General features: G+C 39.6%; 1 protein-coding gene across 5 annotated transcripts in view; it reads right to left on the bottom strand.

Moving 5' to 3' along the window:
• Positions 1-205: 205 nt before the first annotated feature.
• Positions 206-23002, bottom strand: part of LOC102794923 (unconventional myosin-XVIIIa-like) — a 57154-nt gene continuing 34357 nt past the window's right edge. For 4 of the 5 annotated variants that reach the window (XM_087847162.1, XM_006799508.3, XM_087847161.1 and 1 more), the window contains 21 exons: positions 21378-21521; positions 21126-21215; positions 20836-20955; positions 20611-20728; positions 19264-19391; positions 18922-19076; positions 18033-18156; positions 17693-17893; positions 17468-17578; positions 15654-15758; positions 15342-15488; positions 15007-15120; positions 13919-14035; positions 13427-13510; positions 10133-10270; positions 9511-9696; positions 9286-9425; positions 8641-8685; positions 4237-4359; positions 2245-3634; positions 206-304 (listed from right to left, as the gene is read on the bottom strand). In XM_087847162.1, coding sequence (XP_087703288.1) covers positions 2257-3634; positions 4237-4359; positions 8641-8685; positions 9286-9425; positions 9511-9696; positions 10133-10270; positions 13427-13510; positions 13919-14035; positions 15007-15120; positions 15342-15488; positions 15654-15758; positions 17468-17578; positions 17693-17893; positions 18033-18156; positions 18922-19076; positions 19264-19391; positions 20611-20728; positions 20836-20955; positions 21126-21215; positions 21378-21521 — 3768 coding nt within the window. In that variant the 3' untranslated portion in view covers positions 206-304; positions 2245-2256. The remainder of the gene's footprint in view (positions 305-2244; positions 3635-4236; positions 4360-8640; positions 8686-9285; positions 9426-9510; positions 9697-10132; positions 10271-13426; positions 13511-13918; positions 14036-15006; positions 15121-15341; positions 15489-15653; positions 15759-17467; positions 17579-17692; positions 17894-18032; positions 18157-18921; positions 19077-19263; positions 19392-20610; positions 20729-20835; positions 20956-21125; positions 21216-21377; positions 21522-23002) is intronic. The other variant, XM_087847163.1, reaches the window with a different exon arrangement.

The raw sequence follows: 23002 nt of genomic DNA, 5'->3' as shown, positions 1-23002 counted from the left end.
GTGTGCCACAATGAGGATAATGAAATGCCCAAGCTAACCTACTCAACAAAAAGCATTCTTTGTGTGCCTCATTTCTGTTCTTGTTGGCTGGGAAAGAGTAATAAAGTTAGCAGAAAAGAACTGTGTCCCTGTTGTGCGATTGGTGTCACTGAAAAACCAAGGTTGACAGGCTGTGGATTATGACGAGCTCTCTGCCAGCGAGCCATCGCAGTTGATCTGCCTCGGCGCCTGCCCCCCATCTCTGTCCACCTCATCCTCTTCATCTGATCTGGGCAGACTCGCATCTCTCCGGTGCACAGGAGGGCTGTAGGGGTCAGTACACATACAGACACATTAGAACACGATTTCTTTTATAGTCCCATAAAAAAAGCAAACACATGTAAAAAAAAAAAAAAAAGAAAAGAAAAAAAAACAGCTTTTAAGATACAAAACTCTTGGCTGACTCTTTCCAGTCAATAAACCCTTAAATGTGCAAGACATGCATGCACTACATTAGCATGGTTTCCCTCTTTTTGCGTCACAGAGATTCTAGCTCTGTGGACACCAATAAAAAAAAATTGATGAATCATTAAAAGAAATTTCTTATTGAGCTAAATACTTAAAAATTACATGCAGAAGTATTGTAATGGCACCGTGTCCAGATATTAGTAAATATGCGCTGTTAGTAGGTTAAATGTAGAAGAGATTAAATCAGAACCAACACAGCATTCAGTGAGCTTGTGCCTTGCTTCTGCCTCTACTCATTAAAAAGGTTATTTACCTGGAGCCATTCTTAGAATCCATTGTCATGACAACTCATTACATAAGAATCACTGCACTAGTTTGATAGCAGCTTAGCTTACTGCAGAGATTCCAGTATATGAATACTTCCATTAAGATACAATTTAATGAGAACAAGGAAAAACCACTGAAACAGGCTCTTTAACACGAACATAGTATCTTTCTGATTAAACACACACGAGTGTCCTTGAGTATTAGACATCTGCTTGAAGTACACTGCACTGCATGTTCAACATACAAAATTCTACATTTCATCCATGCACTGTGTCAGTACATAAGGCAAGTACACTAAAATTTAAAAAATACTTTTTAATTTAATTTGATAAAATGGGTGCTTGCAAATTAACATATTTATAATTTAATTACCTTCTAGCTATATCCATGAAAACAGTAATATATAACCAGATTGCTTTAAGCCACCTGTGTAACTAGCTTCCAGAGCAGCAAGATGTATCAAAACAAGCAATACAAATTAAAATCAAAATGTCCTAATAATTACTTTCAAGTAGGTTTACTTTAATGAAGTGTGAAATGAATATTTGACCATTTTGCAATAGCAAAAGCGACAGCACACAGAGAGCTGTATTTTAAGGCTAAATTGTTAACACAGACAGAAAACTGGCCTTTATTAGTTCGCTGGCATAAGTACGAAAAGAACAAGAGATGCTATCAGGAACTCAAAATAGATAGCTTTTGAGGCAGAGCTAATTTTAGAATATATTACACATGTTTACATCAAATAATATCAACAGTCACATCACACCTGAACTCTTCACAGATAACATGCAAAAAGAAAAATAGATGTAATTAAATTTTTTCCCCGTTATTGCCAGCATCTGTTTATCGGTTTGTGCTAGAGGAACAGTCACAGGCAGACACTCTTCTCTTAATACTATGCGTGCAAAACACCATCTCAAACACCATTAGGAAAAACACTCAGATTTGCTTTTTTTTTAAAAAATAAAAAACACACAAGAATGTAACACTGCTTTATATCAGTACTATTTCAGGACAAATATTTCAGTGTGCTGCCTGTGATGCCTTGGAGCGGGACAAATAAAAGCTAAAAAGAATCTGATGAATTGCAGTGATGGATTACTTTAAACCTAAATATAAACTGTTGTTTCTAATGGAATTTAAAAATAAAACTCAACGAGTTTGTGTAATGCAAACCAGAGGCATCACTACAGTGTATGGAAAAATGTGAAGCTTAAATTAAGACAAATGTCAGTACAAGCAAAGGAAAAACGGTGGTAGGTATCAATAGGCCTGTGTCATGTTTGTCAAAAACACTGGTAGTCGTACAAATCAGCATTTGTTCTTCACACGGACCATTTAGTCAAAATGATGAATAAAAACCAAACTAAAAACAAAGAAACTGTCTCACATAGCAAACGTTAGTATTTTAAGTCAGACGACCAAACTTTATGGCAGGCTCGGGGTTATCACCACACCAAGTATCACCTTCTTTCGGTATCAGTCACTGTCATGCCTGTACAGGTACTTCATCACCAAGCTGTCCATTTTCTTCTGCTTCTTCTTTGTTTCCTTCTTGCTAGATTTTCCATGACCTGTGAGTTCCTTCTCGTCGTCATCAGATTCTTGTTTAGGGCACTTTTTAATACTACTGGAGCTGCGGTAGGAGATGGCTGAGTTGGAGGACGAAGACTCTGAAGAGGAAGAAGAGTCTTCTGATTCGCTTTTTTTCTTAGAGCTCTTCTTGGACTTCTTCTTGCCCTTTTTCAACTTTGAGCTCTTTCTGCTGTGATGGTCATCTGACGATGAGGAGCTCTCAGATGATGAAACTTTACCTTTTTTATCTAGACAACTACGAGAGCTGCTGGTGCTTGATGGCCTGTTACTGTGCTCCAGAGTAGAGCCTAATGAAGAACGAAGCGGGTTAGAAGTGCTGCAGCCCAGCCCTTCACTTTCAACCTTCTTCCTACTGTCCTCACTCACTTGTTTCATCTTTTCATCCTTGTCCTCATCACTAGACTCATCAAGTTTGCTGCGTTTGAACTTAATAGGTTTGAAGCTCAGCACCTCATTAATTGCAGCCTCTAGGTCAGGGTCCAAGTAGTTTCGATGGGTGACTAATTTAATGTCTGACGTGTCAAGCGGATTGTTGTCTGATGAGCGTGTTTGAGCTGATGTAGAAAGGCTGCGACTGCGTGAGCGGGGACTGTAAGGTGAGGCTCCCCCTCTGCTAAAAGCAACACTCTGGCCGTCATCATCGTCATCTACGTGTAGGCCAAACTCACTCAGGCCACAGCTGCGGGCAACGGACAAGCGAGAGCTGCTGCGTTTCTCATCTTTCCAAGATGTGCTGCGATGGAGCGATCGAGGGCTGGATCGGCTCACACTGCTGATAGTTGACTTATTGTCATCGTCCATGTCCATCATTGCTCTCCGGGTGGACATCCTGCTGGGACCCACAGAGGATACCATGGACTCTTTATCAAACTCAGGGCTGCTGCGTGAAGTCCAGCGGGACTCCAAACCCTTCCTGGCTCTGCTGGTGGCTTCAGAATAGGCTAGAGAGATGACAGAACCTTTGTCTTCATCGTCTTCCTGTGACCGACTCTTCTTCCAATCTTCCTGAAGGTCTCCAGACTTTGACTTAGATTTTCGAATGGAGGCATGGTCTAGTGTGTCAGGCTGTTCTTTGAGAGTGTTGAACAGGGAGCTGTCATCGCCTGTACCTCCTATGGAGTCCTTCAGATTGGAGCGTTTCCGGTAGCTCAGAGAGCTCAGGACAGACACCGATCTGCTCGGCTCTACCTCTTTCCCATCTTTGTCATTAATCTTCTCCTTACCTTCTTTCATCTCTTTGGCATCTGCATTTGCTGAATATCTAAAGAGTCGCATAAGAAAAATGACAACCAGGAGAACAAAGAAAATACTGCGTATTTAAAGCCGGAACTCTCAATTTTAATTTCGTGAAATATTCACAGCTGATGTATGACAACTATGACAGCTTATATGTGGGAACTGAAAGGTTACATTTTCATACTTTGACACACTGATGTCAATTTGTTATAGAATAAATCTGTCATTTTCATTTTGTCCTTGAAACCATTCAAGAGTCAGGGAACACATCCAGTACCTCTGGCTATTGCTGTTATGCACAGTGTACACTGTAGAAAGTGAGGCAATCAACCAGTGAGAAGATCTATCTAACTGTGGTAGAGGCGTCATTTTGCAGGCGTGCCAACTGGCCACGGGCCACTTCAATAAATTTGACAGCAGCCGTTTCCCCATCCTGCCTCCTGTCATTAGACAGATTACCGGGAGAGAGAGATGACACCTAATCACATGAAATACTCATCCTTCTGTTGCAAACTGCCCCAGGTAATCGTGGGCCTTTTTAAGGCTGGGGATGTGGGTAGTTTCATCACTGTTACAATGGGGAATTATACGTTCATCTGACAAAAAGCCTGGAAAGCTTTCACTAACCTGGTGCTCTTCAGACTTCCCTCTTGTGACATGGTCTTGGAGGAACCTTTGTTCTTGGAGAGCCAAGACTTAACTCCGTCCACACGGTCCTCCACTTCTGAATCTGTGTCCATCTCCTCTCCACTGTGAAGAAACCAAATCAGCTAGAGTTGATACAGAGCATCCAGGGCATCCAACAGCAAAAATACTAATCTTAAAATTTTTCTTCTTTAAGTAGAACAATCTTCCACACAAAGAAGAAATGTAGGGATGTGTTCTTTTGATCGTCACTTGGCTGTTTAATGTTAAATTCCAGAAATACATCAAGTATTTTATATAGTGTCAGATTACATAAATTACACAGCCAAGAAAAAAAAAGGGGTTTGATTTCACATATTAAAAACTTTCTGTTAGCAGGTTAGTTATTTCTCTCTCATATAAAAATAGGGGTTAGTATGATGCCATGCAACAGTTTGGTGTCCGTACAAGAGACAAATGTGCTGCAAATGCATTAGTGAAAAGGCGGTATGCAGATGAAGCTCTTGGAAGTATAATTAACTTGTTTGGCTGGTTCCAAGCTGCTAGCATCTGTGTGACTTGTCACCTGTCGTCCCTGGTGATTGTTATTGGAGTGGAGCCTTGAGACAGCCCCATGGCCCTATGCTTGACATTGCAATCAATAAACAGAGACCTACCGATCTGGATGAAAGAGCTAAGCAGATCCCAGGTGATTTTTTTTTCTTTTTTTGGTGAATATTCTGTGTTATGCATCCCATTGTCCTAGGAGGTTAAAGTGACACAAGGAGGTGAGCAAAGTGGCATAACCTCTAAGTCAATACTGACACTGGGGTCAAATTGCATTAAGTGAAAAATTCTCTTCTTCTCTTTTTTTCCCTCCCCTCCCTTCAGTGCGAGATATACTGCCTTCTTAGGCTGCATGATGTGTGAAAATAAATTTTCACATTTCACACTTTTGAAATTGCAAAGACACACATATGCTATGAAGGCATAAAGTATGTTTGACTTGTGTTTCTGAGCAGAGCAGAAAATTGCATTCTTAAGAGACACTTCGTACGTTTAAGACAACATCCTCTATATTAAATACACAAATTAAGGTTCATTATAGAGAGCTCCAATTTGCAGTTCCTCTTTATCTTTTTATGTCTTACATAGCCTTACCTAGGATACCGTTGAAACAATCACGTTTCATCCATCTAAAATAATTGCTTCACATATCACAATTGTAGATATATAGTTCATCTTGTGTCTATATCAAGCTGAGCACCATTAAAAATAACAAACAGCAATGTAGGTAACAGATCTGTCTTTGTGGACTAGCTTTTCTTTCTGAGCACTGGAAAATGTGGCAAACTGCTTATAAGGTGCAAACACAGTATTCCAAGAGGTGTGAGATGACAGCTAGACAGCTCCAGCCTCCATAATAGCTCTAGATACCATATGTGCATTTACATAGGTCTCCCACTGAAGAGAGTAGTGTCTCCTTTGTCACCAATCTCTGCGTCACACATTCATTTTTTCTCCTCTCAGAACAAATTGTGTTCTTTCTTCCCTTCTTTCTAGTGGTCTGCGTGAAAGCAGGGCATCGTCAGGGAGTGAGCGCAGAGCGCCAGGAGCATTAGGTTCTTTAAGTGCTATTCAGGCTTTCTAAGAGCATTTATATCTTAACTCAGGGGCCAATTTTCAGGTAATGATGATCCCAGTGAGATTAAGTGGTCTGGTTATAATTTTACTACACAAACCCTGCCCACTACAGAGTCTGAGTAGTGCCTTCTGAGGCAAAAGGTGAAAATTGTGAGTCCAAGTCAAGCTATAATCAGCCGGCCCTTCATTTCACACTCCCTCTACTCTCTTTCGCATAGTAAATACAACTGATAAAAGCCCACCAGAAAAAAAAAAGAGATAATAGCTTCGTTAATACCGGCGTGTTGATTACACATGTTGCCCATTTGTCATCTCCCTGATGCTGTGACTTTTTAACATGATATATTACACACCAAAATACTGAAACCAGCCCACAGCAAAATTATCTCCATCTCCCACCCTCAGTCTAACACACAGGCGTGCAAAATAAAAGGTGGCTTGCAATTGAGTGCTGTGCAAATGGTGTCACAAACGATTTGTCCTTGGCCTCACACTACTAGCTAACCAGTCCTGAGGCCCACAGATACAAACAAGCCCCAAGACTTCAGACGTGAACATTAATCGCTTCTGACAATTGGCCTGCACTGGTTGTAAATCTTTGTCGCAAATACTTACAGTCAGCATCAAATCATGTATGGTTTGGTGCTATCGTGTAAGTGCTAAATAAGAGAAACATTAAACCATACATTTATGGTCTTTATTGTACAAGAGCTAATTACGTCAAACCGTGGACACATTGCACTCTGATGTAATTAACTTGAACTTCAAGGATAATTATCACCTGGTGACAAAAAAGGTCATTTTTCTTGCCTTGCAAAGTATTGTGCTGCAATCAGAAATGTAAATGACACTACAATCACATTAATCCAAGAATTGCAACCTCTGCTTTGAAATATTAAGTACAAAATATTCAATAGTAATATAATTCATCTGGAAAATCCACTTCATAATTAGGAGAAAATCACCACCTCCATTACTGTTCATCCATGCTGTTAATGCAATGATGTCGAAGGAGGGAAAATGTAATTAAGTAAACATGGCAAATCGTTGCTCTTTGCCTCGAGTTGCACAAAAAGAAAGGCAAAGCACGGATACACATGGACTGTTTGATGAAAAATTGAAAGACAAAGTGATTAATAAAGGCACAATAGCATATCCCTTTGAAAAAGCAAACAAAGGTTAATGTAGAAAGCTATGGATATTTGCCATAAACAGAAGACTATGCTGGCATTGACAGTTAATTATTCAGCATGTCAAAATCCTTTTACTACATTGAAAATGAAAGAAAAGAGGGTTGAGTAAAAATAAATAACCACATTTAACACGAGAGACAAGATGAACTTTTATATTTTCAGTTAAATGTTTCACAGTACTGTAAAATAAGATTGGATTAGTAGAATGTTTGAATACAAGGATATCAAAAGCTCAGCTTTGAGTCAAAACATTCAAGTAGTGGACTGTGTTGTTCACACCACTTGCTGTATGTGCAGACATGACATACACTCACAAGCAGTACTCACACAATCATGCTTAAGGTTTTCCAGAGCACATGTAAATTACTCCCATAAGATTAAACACTGAAAATATCTTCACCAAACTGTCACAGAAAAAAAGCAGACGACTGAAGATACATTCAGGCAACCACAGAATTGTAAGTGTTTCATATTACTACACATATCTCCAATAGGGCTGCCTGATTATACATCATCAATATCATTGCTAGAGCAACACCATGTATATACCTTCCCCAGTGCATGCAACAACAAACCCAGGCATGTCTGAGAGCAAAAGCCGCATGAGAGCATCCTATGCCGATTTAGTACCTAAAAATGGAGCTACTTCAACGACCTCTAACAAAGCATGGTACTTTGCAAAATATGCATCTTCCAGCTAAAGGTGGAAACAACAAACTTGTTTCATCATTTAAGACAAAAATGATGCATGTGACCCAACAACTGATTTAACCGAGCATTGCTGGAGCACTCACTACTTTTCTTTCTGTATTGTCAGTATAAGCCATTATTGGAAATTTTCATCACATATCATTACACAGGTGATATCATTCACCCCTAGTCTCTTATCATGCAAAGTGCAGTAAACGAATATTACATTTATAATTTTGCATTGATGCATCACAGTGCTGCATTCAGTGAGATGTGCTGCATGTGCTTTGGAAAAGCTTTAGAAGAACAAAAAGACAATTAAAGAAAATTCAGTGCAACAATGCAAACTCTTGATTTTAACAAAGTGGTGAGCGGTGAATAAGGACGATGTTTGACACAAAATTATTCATAGAGAGAATGATGCAGCATTACCACGTTTCTTAAAAATATTGTTTTTCTTTTGGTTCATATTTTCAAAAGCAGTGAGAACGGTTTAAAGGAGGAAAAACATCAACATTTAGCCTTATACTCCATTTTTCATTCTAGTTTACATTTCATCTAACATCAAACAAACAAGCCTTGAAATCTCTAATGAGGCGGACTGTGTACGGACAGCGCCAGACACTTGGCACGAAATAAAATGAAACACCGGGGCCATCCTTTAAGCATAGCTTTTATCAGAGACGTATAACACAGACACTGCTTTCTATTCTATTTAAAATTACTTCGTCTCACAGTGTTACTGTGAACAAAAAGAATGAAAGGATAAGGTATACTGCATTATTCTCCCTTGTGGTTAAAATGGGTGCCGAAGAAAAACAAAACAAACTTGAAAACAACCATAATGACAAAAACAAAAGGAAGCATTTTCCATTCTCACGTTTTGTTCTTTCTTTTCTGATATTTTGTCACCATGTCTTGCAAACTGCCAGAAGTGTGGAAGACACCAAAAGGAAAAAGAGAAACAGAGAACGTGAGATACATTTTTTCTGAAACTCTGCAAGAGGAGGACAGAACATAAGAGCAATTTAAGCACACATAAAATAACTGTGTACTGTAAAGCAGTAAAACAATCTGTAAAACAATCTATGCCCTCTGCTCAAACAGAGCTGGTGAGTGCACTGTCTTCTTTTTAGAGGTCTGTAATATTGCAGTTAGTGTTTACATCTGAGGGCTCAGAGCCAGCATAACCCTCAACTCAACTGCAAAGAGGAAATGTGTAACCAAACCAGAAAAAACAACAAAGAGACAAAAGATCAAAAGCATGGAGCAGAATTAAACCATTTGAGAAGTATTTGGGGAACTCACAGACTGTAGTATGACTTTGTTCAAAAGAGGTTAGAAATTGAAGCAGGAACACATAGGAGAAAGAACATGTTATGATTGACAGCCTGGTGAAAAAGCTAGCAGATCTCATTTGGCAACTTTCTTCCAACATACAAAGAGAATGCCCTGTGGTACCTAAGGCAGCTAGCTACATTGCAGTGTGGCATCTAATGAAACAAAGAATAAATCTGCACTTCACCTGTTAATTAGGTCGTCGTTGTCATCACTCTCCATCTCATCCTCAATGGCAGCCTGCAGATCCCCTATCCTCTTGAAGGCTAACTTAAGGTCCACTTGTAAGCTCTGATTTGCTGCCTCTAAGCTCTCGATGTCCATTTCCTGGTGAATGGATTGGAGCATGGTTAGCTCCTCCAGTGTAAACACCAGTGAGTCTCATAAGGTCACAAAGCACCCATGGCCTTACCAGCTCATGTTTCTTGCGGCTTGCCTCAGCCTCCTTCTTGGAAAGCTCTGCCATTTCTTCTTTCATGTCCCTTAGCTGCCTCTGCGTGCGTTTATTCTGGTCTTTCTCCCTGTTTTCTGCAGTGATGTGCTGATTTCTCTCCTCCATCAACTTTTCAAGATTCTCCTTCAGACGACCCACCAGACTCTGGGAAGCAGGTGACGAACGTGTTAAGGGCACATATAGTACAGACAAGTGAACAACACTCAAGCTAAATTATCTTCTTTGTACTGTTTTAAGTCCTTTCTCAGTTGCCTGCAGCTGGCCACTGTCAGTTATGCCATTAATAATAACAAACTGTGAACAGTGCTATGAGTTGCCCTTTGTCCAAATTCATTTTAATTCATTTTTAAGGTGAATAACAGGGAAGGTGACTATCAACTGACTGTCTCTATAAGAACCTAATTAAATTCATTCCATGATGGACACTTTTGTTATCTAGAAAGACAGTACGGAGCAAAGCAAGCGGCACTATAACTTTCTTTTTAGGGCCTTTGTCTTAAAATTACTAGGAAATTAAGTGTCAGAATCCAATTAACAGGTTGGCAATGCATGGCTTTCACATTTGTCCACATCATCTTACCTCCAACCGCTTAACCTGCGTTTTCTCATATTCCAGTTTGGTCTCTATCTCACGGATTTTAGCCTCCTGGCGGCTCACAAGTGACTTTTCCACCATGGATTGTTCTTGGAACTCTAACTGGTTCTGTAGCGAATGGAGCTGGAGGACAGACACACATATTTACACAAATAAACACTCTTGAAGAGCAATTTCCACTGTACACCTTCTTGACCTCTGGTTTTTGCTCCCCCTCTTAAGTGAGATCTGTGAAAATTAAAATGAAGTGCTGATGTGTGTATGTATTAAAACCAAATTGCAGTTGTGTATAAATGTAATCCAACTCTCTAAATATAAATATTTTGTATACAGCGTGAATAATAAGCTCTAGATAAGCCCCAAATGTACAACAAATAGTTAAAAGAAGAGCTTGTTGTTGAAACTGAGTAACAGCAAGCCACAGTAATTTCACAAGCCCTTAGAAAAGCTTTTGCTTCATGCAAAGCACGTTTTTTTTTTTTTTGTTCCATCTGAATGGTTTTCTCATGACTGATAAAAGGAAGAAAGACACATCACAACAAAACTGGTCCAAAAGCCAGCATGGCACCTAATAAGGGACTTTGCATCAGAGACAAGGAGGATTTGGAGTTCTCCTTTGATATTACTAAAGAATCCAGATTTTTCTACTACTGGGGATAAGATAACCACTTCAAGGTCAGATGCTTTAGATAGCTATCACTGCTTACTCCGACAGGTTTTAACAATGCCTTACAGCCCCGCTGTGCTACTCGGGTATCGCCAAAATATTCTGATGGGTGGGCCTTGAGTGGCCCAAAACTAACAGTGTGCTATTATTTCTGTGTTTTGATTATAGCACACAATTTTGTTTAGTTCACCGTGCAGCCATAAAATACAGTCTAGTAACACCAAGCTGTGGTCGTATAATGTGCATTCACACTTATGCTAAACTTTGCCATGCTAAAGCTAAATTCACATTTAATCTACCAGACAAAATTCATTTTGTAAATAAATGCATCAAAAAAGGAAATAGGCATGCATTAATACGTGACATACCGAACACAGAGGTTGTCTTCTGAACAAATAGTATTCCATCAGTACAACATGATAAAAGCACTTATCAACACAGGCCTGAATCAGAAGCATTAATCTTTGTATCACATGAATCCACATTTATGCCAGGCCTCAACCATTAGCAGACACCTCAAGCACAAAATGCAGTAATTTGACCAATCAGCTCAGAAATAGGGTAAATCAGGCAAGGACACTATGGTTTATTACAGTTGTATAATTCAGATCTGTTTGTGACTTAGCAAGTGCAGTGTGAAAACAAGAATTGGAATTTGCAACCACACCATTAGCCACACCATCTGTCACATTTGGAAGGCTTTGATATATGTGCTAAAATCTGCAGACTAGCATACTCACAATGGCAATTTGCTGATGATTGCCATGTAAACATTAGCACTTGCATTTAGGAATCATGAAGGTCAGTAAACATTTCATTGCCGATTCATTTTTGGGATTTCTCTAAATAAGTGAACACTTTGACCTGCTAGAGAAAGATTTAGGTGATCACTAAAGTCAACAGTCTTTATTCAATTCCTGGCAACTAGAATGAAAACTATAGACATAAAGCCCAAACAGCAAGTTCAAATAATGCCAAGTCCAACAGTTCAATAAATTATACCCAAAGCTGGATATAGGATTTCAGTTCCCCAGCCACAGAGTCTTAAAAAAACATATTTTCCTGTAGATTAATTGTGCTTTTCCAAAACCAAAAACTATAAACACAAACACTATATTACACAAAATAGGCAACTTGTGTAATGCTAAACAAAAACTTGAAAAGATTTTCACTATTAATTCAGCAAAAAATCTGTAATGAGACACAAAAAGAGCATCTTCTGACTTTTCCAGAAGCAAAAGATGAGGGCTCTTTCATCAAAGGTTCAAGAATTTTAAAATTATCTTTCGTTTGTGATCTAAAATACATAACATCACAGAATCCAAAGACATCTACGACCAAGGGACAGATGCATTCAGATTCTTCAGTGAAAACCTCTACAAGGGCTCGGGAATACTTCGGCAAAACACTGTGAGTGAACACAGTTGCTGTAAAATTCTACCACGCTAAGAAAAAAACCCCCAAAAAAACCCAAAATTTAAACACAGCTGGGTCTTCTTTGAGCCAGAGATCATTGAAGATGGATTGAAATTCTTTATGATTTCTTTGTTTTCTGTTCTAAAGAGAAGATGTATCATTTGGCTTTCTATTAGTACAGAGTTCAAAAGCTTGCATCTGTGATGGCTGGCACATTGCACTAGCTAACTTGCACATCTGTGAAGGCATCATTAATACTGAAAAATATAAAGATACAGGTTTTGGAGCAGCATATGTTCCAAACTTCAGATCACGTGTTTTTAGGGAACGCATTGCTTACTCGGGAAGACAAAGCCAGACTAAAATTCTCAGTATTCAGCTAGCTTGCCTGCAGTCCTAACCAGTGACACTTATTTTTATTGAATGTTCATGTAGGTACACTAGCTAGCTGTTGGTGCTTGGGGTGACACAAAAGCCAGAAATGACTGGCACAGAGCCATCTGTTTCTACAAAGCCATGGGTTGACATTTCAAACATGACTCGGCTGCAAGCATCCGCTGTGTGTGTGTCTGTGTCAGAGCAAAAAGGAATCTTCAGGGTTTTTCACTTGATTGGAGTAACCATATGCATCATGCATCATGCATAAAATAAACTGGCCAGTGCACAGTAACAAGGTTTTGCTATTATGTCCAGCTGTTACATTTTTTCATACCAATAGCTGATATCAAAAACACTATTTTCTTACTTGCTTCCAATTGCCATCTTTTATTAACCTGATATTCTTCTATTTTAAAATGAAATAACAACAGAACTACAAATGAAATAAAACATTTAGACCAAAGCTGGTTGGCTGAAGTTCAGGGATGATTGTTGAAAGGACTAAAATTAGTTCTTCACCTAAATAGTTATTCCATCTTGATCGTCTGTTAAGTTTATGTACACCAACCACCCTTCCTTTAAATACTGTAAGAATTCTGAGGGGGAAATTTGCTCCTTGACACTTTTTCTCTGATTTCTACTATTTACATGTAAATTGCAATGGCTGGAAGAAAGCACGCTACCACATAAAAGGAGCATTTTTGGTCAAAATAATCAGAGAACACAGTGAAAAGCTGAAGCCTAATCAGAAAGAAGTGTTGAGGCAGCAGGCAGGTTCCTGGCAGGGAGCTGTATTGCTTTTGAATACTTCTTTTTACCTTTTCCTGGATCTCCTGCTTTTCCTTTGTGGCTTCTTCCAGCTGGGCCTGCAGGTCACTGATCTGGCTTAAGTCCCTGGCAGACTAGTATGCAAGTGCATGCATGCACAGAGAAAAAAAGTCAGAGAGTCAGGTGTGTTGGTGTTCATGTATGCCTCAGTTATCTGTTATATTACTGTCAATGCAAATGTTCAAGATTATATCCAAGTCAAATATTTGGTCATGTGGTCTGCTGTACAACAGATTATATCCCCATGTTTAGCTGAGAATATCCTCCAAATTTCAAAGACACTACTGGAGAAAATAATGTTAATGTTTCAAAAATAAGTGCAACTACACTAATACAAAATATACAACCAAATGCACCAGTATTGAAGAACAGCCAAGTTCTTAACAGTAGATACTTGACAAAGTTCTCGAGCTGAACGGAAGGCAATACACTCCATTTTTCTTGGCATTCAAACAGATGTTTAAAGTTTTAGGCAGGACTACCTGAGCTACCGCAGCCTTGTGTTTCTTCATCAGGTCATTCATGTCCTCCTGATCCTCCTCCATGCGTGACTGCAGGTCATTCTTCTCTCGTTGCAGACGGCTGAGCTGCTCCTCCAACTAAGGCACAAACAGAGCGAGAAACACACACTTTAGTTTAGAATGGCAGGATTTATTCATGAGCTATTGAATATGATAAATGGTCATTAGTTGGCCTGGCCGTGGCAGTCTGGGAATCTCATCTAATAGCAATGAAACACAATCTGGACAGGGTTCTGGCTGGAAGATAAGACCAATTGGAGATAATCAATTGGCTCATTTAGGCAGGGAAAAGTGCAGCCAGTGCAGCATACTGGTGATGTCCCATTTAGAGTTCATCCTCTGTGATCAGGGGGGAGGCTCAGGCCTTCAATATGCATTCTCTAATCTCAGACATTTACAAGACCTTCCCTTGCCATAAATGCAGCAATTAACAAGCAAAGCACAGGCACATAGCACTCTGTGTGTCATCCCGAGAGAGACAAACATCCTCAGTCCATGAGTCTAAAATGTAGGCAGTACTCTCATGAGACACCCATTAATGAGCAAACAAAAAAAAACCACATTCAACAAAGCTTATTTTGTCCATTAGAGCAAAATGTTGAAATCCGACATATGCCAAAGGGCATTTATTATTTTAATATTCCACCATGGGCTGATGATGTATGCATATTAATGTTCGAGCCCTGCTGTATTTTGAAGAGAGAAAATTTGATAGGCCCCAGCCCTCAGTTAATTAAACATTGTTTGTTGTTTTTGGTTTAATTTGCTCATCAAAAGAAGGGTATAGAAACATTTATGCAAATTATTTCCCTCTCATCAAAAGTGAACATGAAAAAAGGTAAGTACATTTCATTATCTATGAATGTGTGATATCGTGCACAATATCGACTGAGTTACAGATGCAAAAACATACAGCAATAGAAACATATGCAGAACATATTGGCATTCAAGCTTAGTCAAGTGGGTAATTGGAACACAATTTGTGCGGTTCCACTCGACGACATATGTTGCACCCTCAGGATACATTGTTAACAGATGTCAAAACTTACCGACATCTTCGCTTTGACCATATCCTCCATTTGGATATGCAAGTCCTCTATTTCCAGCTCCATACTCTTTCGAGCCTTCACTGATGCTGCACAAGTAAACTCTGACTCCTCAAGCTGTGAGGAAACAGGAGGAAGAAGAGGTGTTGGGAAGGAGGTGAGGGACAAACGTTAGTGGGACTGAGCTCCAGAATCTTTAGATTTTTTCCATTTGTGTTGATTTGTGCATAATACACATTTCAAAGCATGCTTTCTGTTGTTGTATCAGTATATAAGTATATTACACATCCGTGCTATGTTGGGTGCAGGCAGATGCCAAAATGTTCAAAGGGATGTACTTGATTTTTGAGCTGAGTGATCTCCCTCTTGCTGGGGGCATTACTCTTCAGGTGGTCCAGCATAATCTGTGCATCAGCCAGAAGGACTTTGGTTCTCTTCAGGTCTTTCCTCAGCCTCTTCTCCGTCTCCACATCCCTCTGGCTCACCTGGATGACAAACCACTCCTTTATAGCCAGCATCGTTACTTTCCTCCTTGAAAACCTATAGCAACCCTTGAGACTCAAAAGCATTTTCTTTCCAATCAAAACAAGTGGCAGACACTAAATTGCACAGACTTGACTACACGGACATGTTCAGAGTAATGACAGTACCTGGTCCTGGGCATTCAGCAGTTTGGATTCCAGCTCTCGTCTCTCTCGCAACACTTTTTGCTTGTCTTCATACTCCTCCTCCAGCTGTACCTCCATCTGTTTCAGCTGTAGAACACACAGAGTGTCAAGATGCACAAATGCTGGATCCATGATAAAGTCAGACATTACACACCATCGACCGTCCTGCTAGACACGGCTGCTCTCAAAGACAAATAGATCCCCCACAAGCAGACCTGGTAGCCTTAAGATTAGCCTTAAGACACACATGATGCTTCATTATGTCAAATTAAATAATTTTAAATATAGAAATCCATTTAACTTCTTTCTACTTAATAAGACACATGGAATAAAATAATAGTTAAAAGAATGCATTACATTTGCAGTTGCAATGACTGCCTTGCAACTGTAAAAAGCCATTGCAGTTTACATCCATGCCTATCCAGACTCACTTCAGTTTGACGGACACCAAGTCTAAACCAATTAAGATCAAAAGCCAATTTGTTTTTTCATATTAGATAGTTCTATAAAATTCTCAAAACTATTGCAACAAATAAATCCTATAATTATTTCTGCCTCCAAATTAAGACACATCAGTCACTGTGACATTTGACCAAAACTGAACTAATTCAAAATTTATACAGCAGAAACAGTGTCCACAAATTGTGGGACAGATGGATGGACATCCAAAAATCCCTGCCCACAGGTATAACTCATAGGGAGGCATAAAGCAATACAGCATGTGTACCTAGATGAAGTAAAATTAAAGTAATGAATTCAGGAACTTCATAAACTGGGCTATGCAAATAGAAAATTTAATTATTCAATTATTTCTTTGTTGTAACAATCATTTTAGTAACAAATCTCATATATTTGGGAAGCCTGTTTATTTCCCCTTTAATGGTGCAACATTTGTAAGGAAAATTCATTTGTAGGTTGAGCAGCACAGTTGAGTAGGTAGGTTGTGCCCATTTAAAAAAAAAAAAAAAACAACTTCTGATTTGCTGCACCGATAGGGTAACAGCTTTTGGTGGAGGCAGTGTGATAGTGTGGTGGAGCATCTTCCTCACAGAGAAACAGAGAGCGAGGTTTATCAGAGACTACCTACAGTATTTGGGGATTGTAGAGGATGGAATGGTCTGTCTGCAGTACTGACCTCAACTCCACTGAACATTTGTGGGATCAGCTTGGACATGCTGTTTGTGCCAGAGTGACCAACACAACCACACTGGCTGACTTGCAACAAATGCTGGTTGAAAAATAGGATGCCATCCCACAGCAGTGTGTGACCAAGCTGGTGACCAGCATGAGCAGGAGATGCCACGCTGTTGTGGCTGTGTATGGCTTTTCTACATAGTACCGAGTCCCCTTTTTGCTAAATGAAAACATTTTTTAATTGCCAATAGGTCATTTTTTTCGGACTTCAATCATAGACTTCAATAAATGACACCAAACAAGAGTCAATAGCAGAATAAACACTTTGGCACTGGCAGAAAAGATTTGGCAAGTCTTTCATGGGCACAACCTACGTACTCAACTGAGGGGCTAAACCCACAAATGCATTTTCCTTACAACTGTGACACCATTTCAGGAGAAATAAACAGGCTTTCCAACAGAATAAGATTTATTGCTCAAAAGCATTGTTACAACAAAGAAATCATCAACATAAATTCCCTTATTTTCTGTACTTTCAATCAAGCATGAAAAAGCGTGTTACTGAGTACTGCAGTAAACAGCCCTGAGTAAATGTTAGTCAACAAAAAAAGGCCATAAATAAGAAAAAAACTGCAGAAATTGCAAGAATGATTAGTGGCTACCTTTTTACTGCAAGATCTCCTGATCTCCTCTACGTCTTCATCTTTACTCTCAATCTCTTTAGAGTGGGTCTGCCGCTGCCTCTCCATCTCCATCTCAAGCCGCAGCTTAGTCTGAAGACATAACATATAAATGACATGTGAGACAAACATGTATTAGAGAGAGATACATATGCAACAATTAGCAAGAAGAACTCCTCGCTGAACCATATTTGCACCCCTCTGTACCTGCTCCAGCATTTGGATGTTTCCAGCCTGTTCATCCAGCTCCTCCTCCTGGTCTTTCACCTTGGCCTCGAGGTCACGAAGCTGCTTCTTGACCTTGGCAAGTGAGGCCTCATCCTTTGACTCTTGGGAGGACAAATCCTGTAGCTCTGCCTCCAGTTGTTGCACCTTTACATTCATGCCACACAATTCAGTGTCCTTGTCCTGCAGGCAGAAGGCATGCTGTAAAACATACATCTGGACCAGCCTAGTTATATCATACAGAGAGCAGAAACATCAGACATGTTGTCCCCAAGAGAGGGCATTAGAGTACATGTGGAGTATGTAGTGGAGAGAAGCCTACCTGCAGCTGCTGGCGGAGGTTAAACATCTCACCAGTCATTATGTCTTTCTCTCGAGCCAGCTTCTCCCTCTGGCTCCTTTCCCTCTGTACCTCAGCCTGAGCCTGGGTCTGCTCCAGGTCAAATCTGGAAAACACACACACACACACACACAAAAAATGTTGGTTTTACACAATCTCAACAATAACGTAGCCTTATCAGTTGAATGTGGTAGGAAAGATTTTTAATTACACAGTACAGTTTTAACACTATCAAACAGGGAAATTGGCAGACACAACTAATACCCATTTTATATTTTAAACTCTAAACTAACAAATCAGCTTAAAGAAAGCTCTCTCAGAAATAGATCTCTGCATCATTCATTTCTGTGCACAGTATGTTACTCAGAGAATTTGACTTTGTTATACGGGAGGCGCCAGGCTATCATCGGTTCTATTTTAGACTCCACTTCTGTCCCCCTCTAATAGCCATCAATTTACCATTGGGTTGTAATAATGTGCAAAATGTTTTCTTCAATTGTCTAGGGCAGAAACACTTATGGTTAGTGAACTTAACAGCTAAGTGTTTCATGCTGTCAGCTTGTTGTAATTCTCTGTTTTTCTCTCTGAAGCGCAGCCGAAAATAATTTCACCCACAGAGCATCTTCAATTAGCCACAGGGGAGAGATCACATTCTGCCACAGTGATAGCTTCTCAAGTGCTTAAAGTCTTGAGTCATTTTCTCAGCTAATGCAATTCCACAGATTACAGAACATCTCAGTCACTGTTCAAATTAAAGAAAACTTTAGCATTAGGCGAGTAGACCAGTGCTGCTTAATCCGAGGAGAAAAGAGCTATATGCTCTCTGCAATGTGTGTTTATGTAAGAGAACAGGACAGGCAGTTGAACTGACTTCCTCTGCTTCTTCTCCAGATCATGGTTGCGACTTTGCAGACCCTCCAGATGAAGCTTGGTGTCCTGCAGCTCAGCAGTCAGTTTCTGGCACTTTTTCTTCAGCTGCTGCACAGAGCGCTGCACATCCTCATTATCCGTCTGCAAATCAGCCAGCTGCAGCACACACACACACACACATACACACACACACACACACACACACACACACACACAATTCTTTAATGAAAGTGCAACACCTAGTATTACTATTGCATTTCCACAATTAAAAGTTTATAAGTGTGAGACAAATTAAATTTGATTTTTTTTATTATTATTATTTCAAGTTGTAATTTGCTCTTGCCTTTCTCTCTACATGTCTTTTGCTCTGCTGTTCCGTCTCCAGCTTGTCATCAAATTCCTGCTGAAGTTTCTTTTTGGCAAAGTCCATTTCACGAACGGCTCGATTGTATTTTATCCGCCACTCTCCTCCTAGAGGAAAGACATGCAATTCAGAAAATGTCTGTGTGACATTTGAGCATTTCCTGACTTTAATGCAGGTCCAGCCAGGTACACAGAGGAAGAGGCGTAAAAACCACAGACATGATGGATGCGTGGGATTATGGAGTGCACTGCACTGGCTGCGATGATTATCACATTCAAAGACTGAAATGAAATAATCTTTCTGGAAATAAAACTTTTGCTTAATCAGATGCTGAACTTACAAGGTCAAGGTATTCAACAGGAAACTACAAAAAAGGCTTTGTGTTTTAGCTCTTATCTTGAATAAACCTGAGATAGGAATTCAGAGCACAACACAACAGTAGTTAGAGGAGGACATGTCTAAGTGGCACTTTCCACAGTTCTTAGGCGACCTTAATTCTGGAGCTGTCATAGGCTATCAGAACTATAACAGCAGCCAGACAGACATTTGGGTTCAGGTTCATTTCCAAGCCTTATCATTTTAGAGGCTGTCCACTTCTCCTTCACATACCAACACAGGCTCCTCCATCAGTGCTGCTCATTAGCATATATATAGCATAATGACAACTTGCAGGGCCACCAGCTCTGATCCCACCGATTACTTTCTCATTCATCTAAGAATTCTGATATGCTCTGTAATGGCTTGTCTGCTGAGGTGGGTTGAAGGAGGTGGGAACACAGATATAAAAAAAAAAAAAAAAGACTCATGGACAATATGCTCTCAGCAGGCGCTCTCTTTCCCAGCAGGGGGAGACCAATCAGAAACAAGCATTAGTTGTATGCCTGGGAGCGGACATCCTAATCTCCTAGCGGTTAATCCTAAACTTGGAAAATATACTTAACAGTATTATGCAGGATGTGACCAAGTCTTACTGCCATGTCTCCTGCTGAAACAGCTGAACAAAGCCATTCATTCCTGCAGCTACAATTAGTATAAGGGAGATTTTTCAAACTGTGCACATAATGCTGGTCTGAGTGGTTCAGTAAATTATGCTTCTGACCTGAGCTGACATGCCTATTAGGCAGGCTTAGGCAAGCTGCTGAAAGTGTCGCAGGGTGCAATTAATTAGGGAATTTAAAACAAATGTTTAAAAAACACTGATGACCGAGACTGTGTTATTCAAAAAAACAGAAAAGTTTCTCAGAATTATCTTCAAATTTGATCTTGCATATAGCAATCTCTGGTGTCACGACCAAATGTTAGATATCAGTGTCTTGCTCTACTAACCAGCATCTTCATCATCATTGTCTATCTCCCCATTTAGCTCTGATGTTTTCATGAGTCGTGCTTCCATCACCTCCATCTCCTGCAATTCTAACTGTTTCTTCATGGCATCAAACTTTGCCTGGAATGCACAAATTCAGTCAATAATCAGTCATAATAAACTGAACTTCAGAATTACTATAAATTTTAAGTGTGCATCTTTCATATATATATTTCATGTTTATTTGCCTGTAGATCCTTCATATCTTTCTCCAAGCGCAGTCTCTCAGAAGTCTCAGCCTCCAGCATTTGGGATGCAGACTCACTTGTGCTTCTCTCATCAGCGAGCTCTGCCAGCAAGTCTGCGATCTGATCACAAACAGGCAGACGCACACGGGGTGTTATGCAAAGTTGCAAACTAATGGCCACAGTTCCTGTGCAAGTAGGTAATCAAATCTTTAACTAAAATAACGAGTGCAACTGCACCATAAATCTCCAAAAACTATCCAGAATGCACTACCATAGGCAGGGGGACCCACCCTGCTCTCCAATCGATCTGTATTGAGTCTCAGCTCATTTCGTTCCTTCTCCACTCTCTCAAGCTTCAATTTCTGCTGCTGAATCTCCTCCTGGAACACAGAATATAGCTGTTTTATATCAGATACATGTTATGTTATGTTGGAGGTCAATGTCAACAGTGATGACAGTATGTAGAATAGTGCAGACACGGAATGCATTTAAAAATATATTAAATCCTTAAAGATTCAACAGGTTGGGTGAGGTTTGCTCACATCTTTGCTCCGCATCTGGTCCTCTGTGAGCTGCACTTTAATGAGGGGCTGGACTGTGGTAAAGAGCTTCCACCATGGCCAGTCCTTCACTCCACGGTTCTTGTTGATGTTTTTTTGAATACAACGGATGGCTAAATCCTGAATCTAAACACACATATAGAGAGTCAGTCACCAAAGAGAAATCTGTGAGAGTGCAGGCAGTTATTTGCACAACAAAATACAAACTCATATTGAATGTCAATGGCATAAAAGTGATGTAATTACTTCCAAATTTATCTGTAAAAGATCCCCTATTATGACCTTACAACCAGCAACAATGCATGTAATATGCAGCACCAATAGCTTGAATGCAGACAAATTGTTTGCACAGGTACCACAATGAGGCAGTATCCAGACTAAATGCTGCTTTTATATAATTACTGGAATAAATACTTTCCAAACTCTACCGTTACCATATCATCCGCACCATTGATGAACAATATTTGAAAATAACTACATTCTTCATTCTTCTGCTATAATGCATATGTATGGGCAAGCAGATATCCCGGGACTTGCCAACCTCCACTAGAGAGTTTCCGCTGAGTGTGTTCCAAGGCTGGAAGCTAATTTTTGATTAATTAAATCAAACATTTTGGCAGCTAATTCCAAGTATTACACGATTTCCATGCTGCTTATGCATGAGGCTCTCTAGCAGCAGCAGATTATGGGCAAACCCAATTAGAGCAACACAATTCTCAGCATCAGGTACATTTTGCCCTGAAGGTACTCTCTATGACCAATTAGGATTTGTCACACAGTGAAAGCCTTAACATGGAGCAAAATGCTGCAAATCTCTGACAGAAGAATTAAACAGGTCTCACTTGTCATATCTAGTCTATAATGAATAGGAAACAAACAAAAGATTATACAACATGAGCACTGTGGATAAATATTTTGGTATTCATATCACATTAACAAGGTGTGACAACTGTAAGACAGTGTGAAGTGAATGAAAATTGTGAACCAAGGTTAATAAACAAAAAGAAAAAAAACCACACTACATTCTTTTCCAAATATTCTATACATGTATTTCGGGTTTGATTGTCTGTATACATGTAAGACTTACTGTATATGTATTAGATATTAGATACCTGCAGCAAAGTCTGAGCATAAAGTTGCCATTTAGTAAATAAATGAAGCAACATCGGTTTCTGAGGATTGCTTCATTATAAACAAACATATAAGCTATAAGCTTTATCATTCTGGCTCTTTCTACACTTTGTACATTATTCATTTTAACCCTAAGCTAAACCAAAGACATATCTTATAGCAATGCACTGCATACTGATACCTTTACAACTGCAACTGTAAAGGTATCATCTGCACTTTGATTCAGAACCATGGGAATGCATGTTTCAAATGAAAAATATATTCTGTAGAATCCCCCCGCCTGAGCTTATGTGTGCCGATTCCATGCAAATAATTCTAAAAACTACATTTGTAGGGTACCTGAAGGACAAAGCTCCCAATATGGCAAGTGCCTGCTGAGGCAAAATAACAGACTTTTAAAATGTCAGGTTGTCCCCTTGAGGAGACAGTTGAAAGGGGAAAGAAAAAAAAAAAGAGGAAAAATTGTGGTTTTGTCA

The sequence above is a fragment of the Neolamprologus brichardi genome, chromosome 10 (assembly GCF_056152115.1).
Source record: "Neolamprologus brichardi isolate AB-2024 chromosome 10, ASM5615211v1, whole genome shotgun sequence".
Taxonomy (NCBI): Eukaryota; Metazoa; Chordata; class Actinopteri; order Cichliformes; family Cichlidae; genus Neolamprologus; species Neolamprologus brichardi.
Note: the sequence above shows the minus strand (reverse complement) of the source record. Positions and strands in the feature narration are given on the sequence as shown.